General features: G+C 37.8%; 1 protein-coding gene across 1 annotated transcript; it reads right to left on the bottom strand.

The window, feature by feature from the left end:
- Positions 1–7060: 7060 nt before the first annotated feature.
- LOC124157709 (coiled-coil domain-containing protein 85C) lies at positions 7061–18462 on the bottom strand. Its single transcript, XM_046532676.1, has 7 exons — positions 18370–18462; positions 17341–17924; positions 16264–16545; positions 15427–15709; positions 11852–12033; positions 10402–10590; positions 7061–7581 (listed from the first exon to the last, which is right to left on the bottom strand). The coding sequence occupies exons 2-7, from the start codon at positions 17836–17838 to the stop codon at positions 7534–7536; spliced, it is 1482 nt and encodes a 493-aa protein (XP_046388632.1). The 5' UTR covers positions 17839–17924; positions 18370–18462; the 3' UTR covers positions 7061–7533.
- Between the last annotated feature and the right edge of the window lie 22 nt (positions 18463–18484).

Raw genomic sequence — 18484 nt, 5'->3', positions numbered from 1 at the left:
TTATGCATTAACTTATTGAACATTTATCACACTTTATTTTTAATTTGATGTTTTTAAGAAATGAAACAAAATTGTAACTTGCCTTGAAATATATACATGTTCCAATCCAACTTTTAAGTACAAAAAGGAAGAGCACACTCCTTACATGTGTGTGTTATCTGCTACCTATTTAACCTTTAGCAGCCTGAAATCAGGGCCGGATTTACCGTAAGGCAAAATAGGCATATGCCTAGGGGTGTCGTAGTCCAAAGGTCACATTCAAGGGCAGCTGTTCATTCAGTTACAGCAGTACATAATGTTTTTGTTTTTGAAGTTACTCTTCTTTTTTGTTGTATGAATTAAGGCTAGACATAACTTTTGAAAAGGGTATTCATAAAAGGTTTGAGTTGTATGAAAGTTAAACTGTTTTCATCAAGTTTTACTCCAAGCTGTTTTTCTTTAATTGAATCGTGTATGTTTTCCCTGCATAAAAATTCAAGCATAAACTTATGCTGTCAGCCATATATCTGTTTATTCCTTTTTTTCCGAACCTTACCTCATGGGAGTGGCTATACCTCATTATAAAAATCGGGGAGGGGGGGCCTCGAGTGAGGAGGGGCACTCAATGGAGAGGTGTCTATAGCGTAACTTTGGGTAAATCTGGCCCCGCCTGAAATGACAATCACATATCAATAAGTTAGAGGGTCTTTTCAGCATCCAAATAATGAGATGGTGTAAATTTACAGCTAACGAAGCAATCTTGTTCGCCAAATAGAATTTATGTTCATTAAATTAAATTTACTAATTATAATGGTTTATTTAATTTATCAAATTAATGAAGACATAATTCTATTTTTTACTAACCACAAATATGATCTGATTACTCATGTAATTTGATGTAGACTTTATCAGTTTGAGGGGAATGTATGTTTTTTGCCACCTGCTTTTTTCATATTGTTTCTCTCAATAAATATTGATTATCTGGGAAATTTAAAATGATTTTGTATCCTGGGTATTATGCAACAAAATTTTCAGTAGTGTAGCAGTGTTGCATACCTTGTACGAGCTGAGAAGCACGATGCTTGGCAATGAAAATGAAGTTTTCCGACTAAAAAGTGCAGTGGCCAAGAATTATTGTGTATTATTGGCAAAGGCTTGAAATGTTGAGGGCTCAGGTTGTTATTCATAAGGTATTTTAAAATGTTTAAAGGGGTTAAAGAGGTCCATCTGCTTATACTTCTTTAGCCTCTGTCCAGCTCTTGTTTTCAGCTGTCTTTACCATCAAATACATCAATGACCCTTTTTAATTGTTCTCTTCGATTTTGATGTTGGGACCAATTTTGGCTCTCTAACATGCCTTCCGTAAACATAATCGAAGGTGTAAGGAAAAATAAACATTGGTTGGTAGTCAACCATTTGCTATATATTGTATTTGCATAATTTATGTTCTTGATTCCGTAACCAAAACAATCTTTGAAGGATATTTATTTAGTGTGGAGTTATATTTTAGGGTGGAGGGTGGTTAATTTGGATATTGTTCACATTTAAAACCGTATCGCATAAACGTTTTGGGCCCGAGTTTGATCCCCGTGCCTCCTCTCGCTACAACATTCAGTTATATTTTGATCTACTACAAATATTTATCGATTGATGCCTTATATTTTGCCTGGTATTTAACGACGCTTCCTGCTGATGTGTGTATTCAAGTAAATTTCACTATTTGAGGTAGGTAGGTTACCCATGAGAGCGGATCGGAAAAATCGATTTTTTCAAATCCATCTGGCCCAATGAAAAAAAGTTGTGGGACTGATCAAAAATAAGGCCTGAAAAAAATGAAACCTTTAGGTGAACCCCTGACCATCGCTCAAACGCCATTTATGGGAGGGAGGTAAAATATCGGAAAATTTAATATTTTATGGTCATTCCATATAGATTTTGCCGAGTTACTGTTCTCTTAGGGAAAAACTTTCGAGAATTTTGACGTATCTGCCTCCTTTAAGCTACAAAATGCCAAATTTCAGCGCGCGTCCGCGAAGAAAGTATTCCAACGCCCACGCAGCGTCGTGGATAGAAGAGCGGCAGGCTGCTCCCGTCCCCTCCCCACTCGCCTCTTCCCCTCCCACGTCCCGAATACAGAAAAATTCATCCTGCGTGTGCTACTAGGAAGGCGCTCATCTTTGATAATATAAATCGGTAGATGGTAGAAGGTAAAAAAGAAAGCGTAGTGAGACATCTTGTCCCTTTTTTGGCGTCTCGTCAGCGTTAAACAAATCGACATTTCCAACTTTTCCTAAAATTTTCCGGGGGAGGACCCCCGAATTTCCCGAAGGTCCCCATCATGAAACACAAGAGAGGGCCCCCCAAGCACCCCAGGCCGCCCCTGATTGCACATATCATTTTGTTGGAAGTGATATCATGGGAGCCTGATGTTCGGGGATCTAACGGTATTTACCCAAATCTAACTTTAATGTCTTTGCAAATGCAGCGTTTATTGCATACCTGGACCATTTTCTTCGTTTCTTTTATCTTTTTAGTCTCAGTGTCATGGTTTCTTTCCCAACCAACTCCAAAATCTCCTCCAAATCAGCTGATTTCGGGATTACTTGGGCAACTAATTAATACCCATGGTAGAACAAAAGGAAACACACACCTTTTAATAATAGTACATTTACAGAGTGAAGAGTTCAATGCTCAGGGGCAATCCCGAGAAGTCTTCATGCAATCCATTTGCCGGGAAATCACTAAATATTTCTTCAGTATATCCTTTTAATAGATTTAACTGTAGCCATGCTTATATTTAAGGCATTCATTTGAAGAGGAAGTTCAACTATGCGTTTTTGGGCTTGCAAATGGCAAACCAGGTAATGATGGTGATCAATAGCTGTTATCCAATTGCGAATTAATCAAACCTGATTCCTGATTAGTCGCCGACTGGAGGATCAGATTTCTGCCAAAAATCACGGTTAGAACCTTTGGAAATCACCACATTGTCATTTTCATCTCGCAGTCGATGCGATTAGGTCGTCTCGACTAGTTCCTGCATGACTTTAGATTTCCCTAAGTACGAGAAGAGGCCTACTTAAGAAGCCATAGAGGTTCCCTGAACTGTAATGCTCCTTGTATTTTATTCTCACCGTGGACAATTGACATACAAGCTTCAAATCTGCCACTGGGACGTCAGATTTGCTCTAAAAGGACCGTTTTAAAAGCTGTCTATTAGTATCATATGTTATGGCAGGAGGTATTCTCGTAAATGGTATCAATAGAATTTGTTTGCGTTCTTCATCGCCTGCTGCAGCTTTCGTGGTTGTTCACTATCCATTGAATGGTGAGCTTATCGCTTACCTCCCCTAAACGGCTGCGTAGTCGTAATGCACCCCCTCCCTTTACCCTCTTTTCGCTGCGCGCCACGTCAGACAATGGCAAACAGAGCATTGGGAAGAAGGGAGTATTCGTCGCCAGCAGCAACAGATCAAGTTAACTTGGGCAACTTACAGGGATACCTCTTTATATGTTATTCTCGCCGTAGAAGTGCATGCCTTAAATCTTGCAGATTTTCGCCCCTGAGACGTCAGATTTGCTCTAAAAAGGGCATTTTCGAAGCCATTTCTTATGTTAGTGTCGTACGTTATGTCCGAAGGTATACTCGTAAATTGTTTCATTAGAATTTGTTTCTGTTTTTCCTCGCCTTCAAAAGCTTTCGTGGTTGTTGACTGTCTATTGAACGGCGAGCTTATCTCGTACCTCCCATGAACGGCTGGGTAGTCGTAATGCACCCCGTCCCCTTATCCTCTTTTCGCTGTGCGCATTGGGAAGAAGGGTGAGTATTCGTCGCCAGCAGCAACAACTCAAGTTAACTTGGGCAACTTGCAGGGATACCTCCTTATATGTTATTCTCGCCGTGGAGATACAAGCCTCAAATCTTGCCTCTGGGACGTCAGATTTTCTCGAAAATAGGCATTTCAGAAGCCAGCTACCAGTGTCGTATGTTATGTCCGGAGGTATACCCGTAAATGGCATCATTAGAATTTGTTTACCTTTTTGCGTCGCCTTCTGCAGCTTTCGGGCTTGTTGACTGTCAACTGGCTTCTCGTAATGCACTCCTCACGCTCTCTGCTGGATACCACGCCAGCCAATCGAGAACACAGCATAGTGGAATGGGGGGAGTAGTCACCCGCCAACTACAACAGCTGAAGTCAAGCGGGGCAACATACAGGCAGGGATACTTCGTTACATGTTTTTCTCGCCGTGGAGATACAACCCTCAAATCTCACCGGTTTTTGTCCCTGGGGCCCTAAATACGCTCTAAAGACGGCGTCTTCGAATCCGGCTCTGAGAGTAGCGCAGTGTATTCGGAGCAGGGGCGCAGCTAGGAATTAAGGTTAGGAGGGTTTTAGAGGCAAAACACTGGGGTGTCTGGGGGTGTGGAATACCCGCCAGAGTAATCGGGAGGTGCGGGGGCCCTCCCCTAGAAAATTTTTCATATAAGTGGTTCAAAATAGTAAGTTTTGCAGCCTACCGAGAGATATTATATTAATATTATTAATCCAATTAAGCGAAATGGATTCGCCGGCCTCGGTGGCGGCGAGGTAAAGTCCTCGCCTGCCAAACAGGAGGTCGCGGGTTCGAGTCCCGCCTGGATAAGGTACCCCTACCCAGGGCATGGTTGTTTGTGATCGTTAAATTGTTAACATGTTAATAGCCCCGATGTAAAAGGCCGTGTACAGCTGTTATCGGTGGTTTGGAAATTAATAAATAAATAAACTTCAAAATTTCTCTGAGCTCTGGGGGGGAGAGGGGTTTATCCCCCGAAACCCCCTCGCTGCGCCACTGATTCGGAGGTATTCTCATAAATGGTAATATTCCCACTGCTGCATCGATGTATTACAGCAGTCTTTGATCCTCTCATTTCAAAATTGAGTATATTGGTGTTAATTTCAGCAAAAAGATGTTGCCGCATATTTATTTGCCTTTAATGTAAAGTTGATGGCTAAATTTGAAGGTATTTTCACAGCAGTTAATCAATGAAGTAACTACTTTTTAATGTATCCGTGAAGGGTGAAATACGTTTGCAGTGCAGCCATTTCAATGCAATAGGGTAGTTTCCTTCATCAAAGAAAACGATAGGCATTGATTGCGATTCGTTACCCACCATTAGTGTATTCATAATACACAAATTATTTGGTTTTTGAAATACAGGTTTAGACGAATGGCAAGGGTCAAATTTTATCCTCATTTGAAAAAGGCCAGATTGGCGCCCATGCGATTCCACTCCGCGTGACGTCACAGGGACCTAGTTTCTACACGAGAGGATAGGAGTTATACGTCGTCTGAGGTTACCAATGCATGCATGAGGCACAGAGCTCAGGGAAATATGTCTTAATAATCACCTATTAAAACTGGCTAAGGTCGGAAAGTTTTCTTCGTTTGATAAGGTATTAATAAACCTTTTTTAAGCCAAGCGCTACCATTCAGCAAGGTACTCAGCTATCCGCTAGCACCCTGCGTCCTATCAGCGCTCAGAGTCTCGATCAAGGTCACTTCACAAGGAGAGAGGGGGAACCAGAAATGCGTCGCACGGACTTTCCTATTTACGCGTCGCGTTTTTGCGCGCTTGAAATTTTTCACTTTTCATTTAATCGCGAAAAATAGATATCGTCATTTAAAAATCTAAAAGCGCGAAATACGTACTCCAGGAGTAATAATCTTTCGATTTAGGCAATAAAAAAATAATAGGAAACCACCCTATTCACTTATCTACTAGCTAATTCTAAGTTGCTTAGATGCCCATTGTCTATTCTCTTATGCTTTCTGCATTGATATGTACTTACCTTTTAAATGGAGAAAATAAAAATGGAACTGATATTTTCAGGCTTTACTTGGTAAGAATAAAAGAATTAACATTGTAAGATTCACTAATATATTTAAAATTGCACCAAGGACCACTATATTTTTAAAAAAACACCCTATGTTTCATAAACCACCAACCATAGGTGCTTCTTTTAATATATCAATGAACCTTACAATATTTATTGTTTAATTTTCATAAAAAATCAATTGCCAAAAAAGGCTTCTCATCAATAAAGATCCTTCAGCATCAAGCAAAAGAGCTTCCTTATCTTGACTGTCATTTTTATTTTTTCCCAGGAGAATCAAAATTGCTGGTAACACAGTTGCGACTAGTGGCCGCAATATTTTCTGATGAACTCCAAGTTGTGATTGAGAGTGGCTCCTTTCCCCTTTTACTATTTATTTAATGTTTTAGTGTGATGAAATGGGATTTTTTGGAATAGAATGCCATCTTGTTCATTCATTTTCATGGGAGAAAAACCTGGGTCAGATTTATAGGCATTTAAAGACTGTTTCCAGTAGCTGCTTGGTGGTAATGCATCAGGGGACTTCAAATTAAAGCCAGTTATGATTTATCATTCACTAACTCCACAAGCAATGAAAGGGTTTTCAAAGTAGTATTTGCTTGTCATTAGCAACAAAAGACCCTAGGTGACACAAGAATTGTTCTCAGACGGGTTTGAAAATTCATCTACTGCCAGCAATGGATTACAAACCCCTGAGATAGCATGCATTTTTTCCTAGATGTTAGCCCACCAGCACTAAAGGAGAATTTCAAAAGCATGTACATACGAATATTTTTGCAAGAAAAAGTCTTTGGATGAAGTGCCTACTGTCTTTAAAGATGTTTTTAACTATAAATATTAATATAAATCAGGTTTTCCAAGGCTATTAATAGGAATATATATAGTTTATAAGAAAATCGATACCCGACACCTATGCTACCAGGAATGCATTGGGAAAGTTGAAAAATAACTGCATTAATCATGAATTATCTAGCTATCTGATAACTGCAGTAGAAAATTATAAGACTAAGTCAGTGATTCTTGATAATAAAAAGAACTTGAAAATTAGTTTCATTACGTATCTATGAATTTGAAGGGAATAACTTGATTTTTCACAATATTTACATGAAACTTGCTAAAATGTAACATTTTTCTAATAACATGGAATGTCTTCCAAAAGGCAGTTGGGAACATTAAAGGGTTAACGGAAAATAAACAGGCCAACATCATTTGATAAAATATATTCTATATCAAAAGTTAAGTAAAACATTAAAAATATTTTACAAATACAAATATTTACAAAATTAAAGTTGTACATATCAAAAATACATTTACAATTGTGTATAATATCAACCCACAAACATGATTCCAGGAATATATACTTTAAAATTAAGCAACAAAATATACAATAGAGAGTATGAAGAATATCAATTAAATTATGAATAAATTTAAAGATATTACAAAACTAGGCACAACAACAGTGTATTTCACAGCTAAAAACAAAAGATATACATTATAAAATAGCTAAGGATGAATAAAATACATATTTGGTAATAGAGAAAATTACAGAATGTGATGAATGAAAAACAATAACTTAGGGTAACTCACTGCTAATGTCCATAGATGAAATAAATGAAACTTTATAATCCCTTAGTTATTAAATGCAAGAGGAATGTTGTAAGTGTAACCTACAGCTAAATCACCTTCTTTGTGAAGGTGGTACCTCTTCCAATTTTCTCCAAACAACCTGAAAGTGAACATTGGACAATATCAATTACTTGCATTTAAAAAATTATAAAATCATTCAAAAAAAAATACCAAAATGAGAAGTTAAAAAGATGGATTTCAGTATGGAAAACTGGTAATATTATGCTTGTACAAAATCTTCTTCTTAAAATCTCCTACAAGGTTCAAATTTACATAGATTATCTGGCACACTAGTACATCGAGTATGCGAGGATGTGAATGTATGTCATAATTTATTCACCAGCTTGCAAATACAGTGTTATAAAGAGGCAGAACACCTATATTAAAACAACACCTCCGAAGTTTCACAAAAATTGGAATTATTTGACAGGTGTCACAATAGGTAAGACATCCAATTTAACTATACTGATATTCAACAATTAAAACAAGTACTAGCAAGACAAAATCAATGTTTAATATTCATGAGCAATGCTGTTAACCCTTAAATGCTCAAGATACCCATACGATTCCTCAAAAATAGCTATATATTCCTCAATAGTAGCATTATGAATGTCAAGTCGAGTCGAGCAGCTTCAGTACCAGAGCGGTCGAGGCCAATAAGTTCAGAAATCTGCCAACAGGAGGTGCTATCCAGAAACTCATGAAGTAACATCATTTTTGAAGTTGATAAGTCATTCTAATGCCTAGGCCTGGGAGTTGCAGCTAGCTGAATACAAAGTAGTCAACCACCATAGCATTCAACATAGGTGCCAAATACCTTTACCTACATAGGTGCCACAGCAGCTGACTGACTTCTGGCCCAGCAGCGTATTTGGAGTAATCGCAGGGGACTTCTGCATTACTCATACTTCCTTATGCAATACTATTATACCTAAACCTACTTTCTTTCCTCAAATGCAGAGAGAATACTTAAAAGTAGTTAAGATTTCAATGAAAAAATATGTAACTATCAGGTTTTAGCAGACAATGCCAGTTTTTCCTGGTGTCTGGCATCACAAGTGGTGCCATCTTTTAGCCTTTTTGAGTATTACGTACGTCCGATGTTAATTTTCATTTACTCCTTCATTTGTTATTTCCTTCTTGAACTTACAAATCAAGAGTTGCAAACAATGATTAAACTAAGTGAAAAATAAAGAAAAAAATTTTTTGGACCACGAAGCTAAAGCTAAGATCTATACAGTGGAACCTCGATCTATCGTTTTTCAGGGGGATGGATGAAAAAAAAACGATGAATGCGGGAAAACGATCGATGCGAGAATGTTTGGCCGGGTTGCCTATGTCCCAGGAAATGTGGATTTTGCGAATTATGGATTCAAACTTGATTTTAGCTGATTACAGGAATATGATTATTTTATCAAAACACTTAGGTATTATTGTTGATTCGACTTATCTCTCTTTCAAATATCCTAAAGGAACACGCCACCTTGCTAAAAAAATGTTTGCACTCCACTCGGAGTTTTCACTTCTATTATGCATTTCTGTCTGACGTAAATTTCTTATTCATCAAATGCCATTTCAAGTACACGTATTTACGAGAGAAATGTGCGTGTTATGCCTCAAAAAACTGCTTTCGCTGACGCAGTGATTGGTTGTGAGATGGATCAAGAAGGCCAAAAATAGTTTATTATTTGAAATTTTCCTTACTAAGAATTAAATTTTTAAAGTGATTGAGGCAATGTTGCTTTAATCGTCAGCGGCACGCCACCTGATCCTCGGCTTTATCCCACTCCTTGTTTTCACCAGGGATCTCGCTCTACCCCCACCCCTGCCGTCTCGTGCTTGCGCGGACTTACGTATTAATAACGTTAGTAATATGTTGTGTTTGGTATCATTCTTTTTTGAATTACGTGCACATTACTAATGTTTAAATCTAATAAAAGTATAATACCAATTCGTGAAAAAGGTTTCCTTTTTTTCTCGAGTAACTTGATATTTTCTTTCGAAGGGTCTTCGTAATACGATACCAGCGCGAGCTGGGACCTTTCGTTTGATTTTTGAGAAGAGGAAAGCATCGGAGGGGGGGAGGCGAGTGCTAAATGGAGGGGGATAGCGGATCTTGGGAAATGCGCTAATGTAACTATCCCACAGCACTCAGCTTCTCCATATCATATTTCAATCTCCTGGGGAAGATTCAAACTATGTGTCTCTCATTATTAGCCATAAATAACACGTTGTAAACACTTCATCTCATTTTTGTCAAACGATGGATGCGGGAAAATTATACTTCGGGGAACGATAGATGCGGGAAAAAATTACATTGTCTTTATGGAACTTAATTTGGGACCAGGAGTGGTGAACGATGAATGCGGGAACGATAGATCTGGGTTCCACTGTAGTTCTTTCCCTTTGTCCACTTGATTTCACGAAGTTTCAAGATCCACAATACTCATTGATATAATTTTTAATAAAAATTCCCACGGTTCCCAAATATTGCACTCTTGGCAAGAAAGTACTTGTCCAGACAAACAAGTGTGTAGCAAAAGACAATTTTCTGCAGGAAGCAATACTGTAACATGGAGACAACAAAACCTGCAAGAGTTTAAAAGAGCAAAAAAAAAGAAACTGATTCATTTATACTCGTGTATTTCATATGTGATATTCATTTAGTGGACAAGATGAAACATGATACTTAATCTCAAAAACTAAGAAATATGCTCCACTTCTCCTTTAAATGCTAAACATCTAAACTAAAAATAATAACTGGACTATTTTTATTGTTGCATGTATAGTCCTACAGAGCCACACTTCTTAATTTCACAATAACATAAAATAACTGGCACAAAAAAAATTCAAGCACTGATATTAATTTTTAAATTGATGTAACTTGTATTTCTCAAATGAGTATACCAAAACAACTTACGTTGCACATTTCCCGAACAAGAGCTTTCTCCCCATCACCAAGGTGAGCTGTCTCCAGAGGAAGAACTGGGTTGGCTGTGCTCTGAGGTACAGTATTAGGATGTCCATTAGGATGACACCTTTCAAGTTGCTCTCTAACCTCCAAAACCTGCAACGCACGAGTCACAGGCTCAGGGCGAACAAGCTGCTCCTGAAAATAAATAGTCGTTTAAAACATTGTCAGCATAATCCCATATTCTAAACTTTCTGAAGACCCTCTAGAAGAAAATTAACTGCAGACAGTGAACACTAAAAAAGTATACAGGTGTGCATAAAACACACAGAACTCATGCCGAACTTACCACATCAATACAGCAAGAATATGTAAAGGCAAAAATGATTTTGGGGAAGCTGATTTTGAACAAATTTGGTAAATCACCTTCATTTGATTACAAAATGAAAACCACAAAACCATTCTGTCATACAAACAAGGGTTAACATAATAATTTAATTCTGTAAAACTAGAATTTCATAAAAGCAGTTTCAAATTAGATGACGTATATAATATGGAACCTCGAAACACACAAAAGGGTCATTTAAAGACCTCTTCAACTGGGGAAGTAAAAAATGGGTTTTATTTAAAAATTCAATCAAAGCTTTCATTACATTCTTATGCGTAAGTTGAGTAATTTTGCATCTTTAAAAATGGAAATGGTAAAGTTATATTGGGATTCTGAAAAGTGGTAAATTAACTTGAGAGGAAGCACTGTAAAAATCATAGCCCGAGCAGTGCAAAAATAGCTAATGCCATGCACCAGCTATTATAAGTTTATGCTATATATCCATTAGTTTATTAGAAATATCCACTTGAATTAACATGGGAGCCTTATGGAACTAGAACGATTTCAAGATATTTTGGTGAGTCATTAAGAAACACATGATGATCATGACAGGTGCATTAGCCAACATATGGTAAAGAGGAATGATGCTTGAAAATTTGGGGAACCCAACCAAATAATTACGCAACTTGTGGTACAGCAGATGATTTGGATGCTGTAGTGCAATCAATGAACTCCATAATAAAGTTATTCACACAAACAAAAAACTTCATCTTGAAAAGCCTATGTGTAAGACTCAGATGATGGCCTTTCCTCTATTACGATGACTGGCTATATTGTCCTGCCTGAACATCATACATCCCACCATATCACCGAGTCAATTATGCTTCAAGGAGTATAATTTATTATGCTGAATATGTTTTTATTCACAGAAAATTTATTTGTATATAACATAACAGTGGATACAATAGGAGCCACACATTACAGTAAATTGAGCTTTTATCGATAATAACGATAAAAGATCTCAAAGGGTAATTCCAAGTTAGTTCAACCGAAGTATGATTATGGTAAAGGGAAGTAAAAGGGAGTGTACGTTTTACCACATCAGAGTAAGGACCTACTTAAAATACTTACATTTTCTACATTTCCATTGTCGGAATGACCATCAGTGATTCCATGGTTCTGAGTTATCAGCCTGCCATTCCCATTGTCTGCTGATGAACTCAGGGACAGAACTTTTTGCTGGAGAACTCTTTTCTCCTCAGCCAGTGTCTGAACTTTCTGCTCAAGACCTCGTATGTATTGCATTATTTGATCTGTAAATATTTATTAGAAATAATGATGAAATAGCTACAAGAAAAATAAAAACACTCCTTTCAAACATGAATGTAAAAATAAAATTTCAGACTTCCCACCAAAAAGACTTAAAATAGAGTGGTACATATAATACATCTTTCCTTGATGGTCATATTTTTAGTAGCCTTGAGACCATTGGTGCTTTTAACCAAAGAGAAGAGAGATGACATTTAATGTCGCAACAATTACTGAAACTTACTTTGTTTATATTGTATTTGTTTATGAAAATGTCTCCTTTTCAACATCAAAGTCTGAGTCAATAATGCATTAAACCTTACGTCCATACTTAGTTATCTTCTACAGGAATATCCAAAAGGCACTCAAGGAGATAAGGTATCGAATTAAATCACCAATACTTTAATGTATTTACCATAAAAGAGTTAAAACGCATCATTACTTTAAGATAGCATTTGGCTCACTGTCTAACTTCACCAACCCCTACCCTTCTTTTAAAATTTTTCCTTATGATTGGGTGTAACACACTTTGTACTTATGTTTCTTTAATGGCTACACTAGGCAAACAGTGAAAAGTCAATGTTTGGATAAGTTACACAGGATACTTTTCAGGAAGAATGCTCTGCTGCTACCTTGCAACAAACTTACAATTGTAATCCTCCATTATCTGTCATAAGTTCCCATGAAAATACCTGACATGGATAAGAATTCCCCTCCCACCCTAGTAACCCAAAGAAAATGCCAGACAATTTACCTTCCAAATACCTATCACTACCATCTGGGCTGCGAAAGATGAGTATCCTATAGGGTTTAACATTACAGTAGACTCTTGTTAATACGAACAACGTTATTACGAAGTTCTCATTATTACAAAGCAAATCGTTGGTCCTGATGAAAAGGCCTATCGAATCTATAGTAAAAGAAACGTTATTACGAAATTACGAACCTCAGTCCCGGTAGATACAATATGAACTTTATTACGAAGTTCCACAGATAAGCAACGGCATTTAGGTGGATATACGCTATGCTAAGTTTTGATAATTGCGCCACGTTTAAGTTTTCCTCATGTACTGCACCCAAGAGCGTCAATTATGGTTCTTTCTTCAGTATGCAAGCAACATCATATAACAAGCTTCATTCCTGTAGAGTCATGGTTACCCACTCACAACCACTCGTAAATTGGACATACAGGTAGTCCTCGACCTACCCACATTTGATTTACAAACTTTCAGAGATGCAAGCATTCAAAAATTTCAAATTTCGAATTTGGCACCTATTGATTTGGCAATGCGACACGGTGTGGCGTGGAGGAACTCGCACTTTGGGCATAATCTAAAAAAAGTATCATTGAATCTGGTGTGAATTCAGGAACTGTTCAAGGCGTCGCCCTTCCTTCCTTCCTTACTGAGGAGAGCGATTTTTTTCGGTTCCGGCTGCGTCGCACGCCCAGCTAGATGAGTTTGTCACAATAGTGAGTTTATGCATGATTGTGATGCAGTGTTGCATTCTGCATGATAACCGTACTCCTCGATGCCTAGCATACAGTCTGGCAAGCGAGAGTTGTCTGCCGACAGCACAAAAGGAAGGGCGTAAAACCCTGCGCCAGCACGGTTTGCAGCCAATTGCTGTCCCCCAAACGCACCCCACACCCTCGCCTAGTCATACAACGTTTGCACATGCAAATGGAGCAACGAAATAAGCCTGAACCATTAAAACAAGCCCTTTCTTTGAATCAACAAAACAAGGAATTCTTACTTTGGTCCTTAGTGCCTGTCATCCCCTCTGGTTCCTTTCTTCATGGCACCCTTTTGTTTACCAGTGACATTGGCATTTCCCTTTCCTACCGGGTAATCTTGCCCCCTACCTCCAAGTATACCCTTGTAATTGTCATCGGACAACTCTAGACGGCTGGAGTGCAGTCTTCGAGTTTTTTTTGAAGGGTGATTGCGATGATGTAAATATTTTACTAAATGTACAAAATATTTAGTTCCACCGATAAAAATAACCTTGGCAGTCTACATACCTACAAAAAAGCACCACATGGGAACGGATTAGCGAGGACGCATATGCCGCATTGCAAAATTCGGAGGGGAATATTATTTTTTAGCATAAGGGTCTGTATATAAGAGCTTTTAATCATTGCCAAGAGATTCAAAGGATCTGGTGAAGGAAATAGCAATTTTTAATTGTGCTCGTATAGTACATAGCCCTTGAGGGTAATCCAAATCTAAGTTAAGCCATTTGTTTAAACAAATTTAAGGAATTGCACAGAAGTGTGTCACAGTTTTGCTGATATGATGTGAAACTTTGAATCGTACAGAATTTTGGCGAATATGAAGAAGAGATAATGAAGATACACTATGATTGGTTGCCAAGAAGAGAATTTCTGCTATCAGCAGAGTAATTCTATTTTTACAAATTTTTTTTACAGCTGATTACTTGGCGGTGCTGAGTCCTCGCTCCCTAACTAAAGGTTGATTGTTATTTTACCATCTTGGTAATAATTGTGATTTTCCTACATGGCAACAGCTGACAATGTCTTGATCACACTACATTCCTATGCATAAATGAAATATCGAAATGTACATCGCTGGATAGCATGCAACGACAGGTAACATTTCTCTAGCTTTCCGTAAGTAAAAATTCAATGTGAGGGCGCCGATCTAACTATGAGAATGTTGCACTTTCAACTTCCTACCAGGGGAAAAAATGAAGGGGGTTTCACAACAATGTAAAATCCCGTGCTATTATATTATTACTGCAACAAAGCCAGCCAAAGAGGATGGGGGGGGGGAACTAACTCCTTCTCTCACTGTCATCTTTCTCCCATTAACCTCCCACTGATAACTGGGCCTAAGAGCACCCAGATTGTACGCAAGGCTGTAAATCACATAAATGCTTGGATGTAACTGGCTTTAGGTTTTGCAGATCTGACACACATCTTGTATTTTTAGTTTAATAAACAGATAATACAAAACATAATCGTTAACGGTTGCTCAGGAGTGCATTTCCCTCAAGAAATATCTGTCGTAATACCAAGTGTACACTGTGGAAGGAACTTTTTGACTTCGCTAAATCCGATTTATTTTAATTGTAAAACATAGGCCATTTGGTGGTACAAAGACTATCACTCGCAATTCTCGTAAAATGCCCTACTTGCTAAACCGGGCTTCTACTGTCCTAAGAAACATTCAAAACCCCTAAATTTCATTTGATTTTACACGTGAGAATCAAATGATTGATGAGAAAACTTATACTCCATGCAATATATTCAAGTACGATATGAAAAATCAGAATTTCAAAACATGTAGAAAATATCCAATTTTAGTAGCAACTTGTAGTGCTTATAAATTGGGCATTTATGAACATAATTTTTAGTATAATTCCCTACAATATACCATTGAAAATAGACCGGCTTCTTTGGTGGGTGTTATCATCATCAGTTGGCCTTTCACGATTCTCCTGTCTCCTTGGAAGTCCATTCAGTGGGACGGAAGGAGGTATATTTGAAGGCACACCAGGGACAGGAGGAGGCGGAGGAGGACCAGTCACTTCGTCTGCATTTGTGCTAGAGCTGCTGCCATCTCCATCATCTCTTGGTACACCAGGTCGAGGAGGACCACCACCACAAGATGAACAAGTGCTCTGGTTTCGTTCCTCATCCAAGTACAGGCAGAGCTCCTGGAACACATTTTATAAATTGATCATAAAAATTGTTTAAAAATTCATATAAAATACTGGTGTTATAAGTGAATACACATCCCTTCCGGATGAGTGATCAATGCTTCAATAAATACACCCATTCCATTCCTCATCTACAAATTAAAGTTACAGCTCAAAACTAGTGACAAAAATCACAAAAAGGAAAGCTTCAAATCCAAGGTACATTTCCAAAGAAAAGCTCATCCACTGTTTACTTACAGCTTAAAAGATTGGACACTTAAATCAATCATTGTCAGTGGCGTAGCAAGGGGGGGATGTCTGGAGGGTCTGGACCCCCACGAAATATAAAAACACAATTACTTTAGAGAAAACAAAATATTGAAAAATCATGAATTTACTAAGATTTACTAAGGATTTATTTGAAATGAAGTTTATAAGATAATGAATAGTGTTGAAATTAGTGTAAAACCCTCTACTTAGTACTGTTTTTTTAATTTCCCCCTGGTTTTGGAACCCCCGAACGAAATTCCCGGCTACCCCACTGATCATTATAACAAAAAAATTAAAATTACCTTCAACTCTAGGTTGTCCTTGATTAACTCTTGCTGTTTACTGTCAAGCTCTCTCAGTTTATTCTGATAAGCAGCCACTTCTTGCCTCATAACACTGGCTGTGTACCTCCCAAAACGCTGCCACTCACGGGCCAATTTTCGACCCTTCTGCCTATCATCGTCAAGGAAGCAACAAAGATCTCGGAGTTCTTGATTATCATCCTGTAACCTCTGGTTAACCTCTTTTAAAGCCCTCATTTCCGATGACTGAGACTGAGCTCTCCTGTTAACTTCACGTAAGGCCTATGAAATAAATAAAAGAATATTATAAATGATAACATATATATCCTGCACCCACAAGGTCTTTATTTCCAGGCTAGAAGTTGAACAAGGAAAAGGCAATTTTAATTTTCATAGCAATGACTTTCACTTCCAGTTTAACCACATCATAAATGTAACAATACTCCATTTTGTATACTTATATCCAACTTATGATAGAAAATACTTCATATGTGTCAAAAATAATATGGAAAATGTATCATATAGGGAAACCCTAAATTGAAATTGATCAAAATTATCTACTGGATCACTTTTACTCTGCATTCTCACAGAAAAGTGCATAAATACATAGAAATATAATGACAGATGGCAAAAATAATTCTCAGAATTAGGTAAGGGCTAATCATTTGGAAATTTGCTCTCACATAACCTATTATGGCATGCTTAAATTACTTATCATGTAATAACATGCATGGATACACAGAAAGATGGCAGATATAAAACTTAAAATTCGAACAGCATCTACTCTATAGGGGCACTTGTACCCACATCTACTACAGCTTATACTAACTTTCTACAACTAAGACAATTATCTCTACTGATCGAAATTGAGCAGATTACGTATCCATAAAGGCTATTGATTTTACTTAAAACAATAATATCCATGCACATCTAATTAAGGTTCCCGATTGAAAAACTTGAGATGACTTATAAATAGATAATTATAAGAAATGAACTGTTGCGTGACTGCTCACATAGTATAACTATCACTAACTTATAGCGCTGATTTCAATACTGGTCAATATCATAGACAATCACCTGGTGATGTTCTGCGGTCATTTGAGCCATTTCCGCCTCCAATCTGTGAAGAGCGCGAACAGCCTCAACAGGTCCTAATCGAATTAACTCATCATCAGTCACCGGTCGTCCATTTACAATAGGTCTGTGAGAACCATGCGGGACAGCTCCATTAGGCGGTTGACATTGGCCTGACGGAGGAATTGAAGGCGCCAGGGCCGGCGGTTGAGGGTACTGCGGTGCTGGTCGCTGTTGTACTACATTACTCGCCTTCCCATCAATTATTGATTGAGAATTAGGGTAATATACAGTGCACTCTGCTTGATGCGACATAGGCTTGATGTTTTCAACTCCATTAGTTCCGGAATGAATGTGCTTCTCATCCTTTACAGGGAAGTGCTGAGCGACAGAAAAATTTTTGGTCAGGTTAACTTTGCTGTTGACTTGAGGTGGCGGCTGATATCTCGGAGGAGCAACAGGTTGTTCCACCGAGGATGATTTGTACTGTTTCGTTGACATAGCTAGTTAATTAATTGATGACGAGATCCCTTCACATGTTAACAACATCTCTGGTGCCCCAAAGATTATTTGGCAAATGGAATCAGCTGAAAAAATATATATAATTGTACGATAAAAAATTAGCATACCGCTAAAGTACTTTAAGGACAAAGAGAATAAATCGGATTAGAAAATGGATGAAAGGTTAATCCATTAACCTCGAAGTCAGTCACATTCCATTCATGCAAATCGCTCATCTAAGTATTTGACTTGACAAGTAGTAAGTGCTAGAACTGGCTAAGCGGAAAAGTACTTCAGAGAGACATTTTAAATGAATTAACGCCTAATTTAAGTAACACCCATACTTAATATAGAAAAACAATGGGAAACATCTTCCTATGTAAGAAATAGGTCAATGTAGGTCAACTTAAAATAATGAATGAAATGCAATGACTCACCATAAAAAACTCTAAGAATATTATTAATTATGAGGAAAATTCTTACGCATCACAATCTAGCATCGCCTATTCAAGATAACCAAGAACAACTTACTCTGATTATTTTCGGGAAACCTTAACCTCGCAAGAACATAACGGCACTATGTCAACATGGCTGACTGACACTACGTAGTTGACATTGTTTCCATGCAGGTAGCGCAGAATTCAAC

This window comes from Ischnura elegans, chromosome 4 (assembly GCF_921293095.1).
Source record: "Ischnura elegans chromosome 4, ioIscEleg1.1, whole genome shotgun sequence".
Lineage (NCBI taxonomy): Eukaryota > Metazoa > Arthropoda > Insecta > Odonata > Coenagrionidae > Ischnura > Ischnura elegans.
Note: the sequence above shows the minus strand (reverse complement) of the source record. Positions and strands in the feature narration are given on the sequence as shown.

Excerpts from the sequence above, each read along its gene's own strand:
- LOC124157709 (XM_046532676.1), bottom strand. The coding sequence starts at position 17,838 with ATGTCAACGAAACAGTACAAATCATCCTCGGTGGAACAACCTGTTGCT. Across the intron at positions 15,710-16,263 it reads AGGACAACCTAGAGTTGAAG|GAGCTCTGCCTGTACTTGGA; the intron begins GTAATTTTAATT and ends AATGTGTTCCAG. Across the intron at positions 12,034-15,426 it reads AAGCCGGTCTATTTTCAATG|ATCAAATAATGCAATACATA; the intron begins GTATATTGTAGG and ends AAATATTTACAG.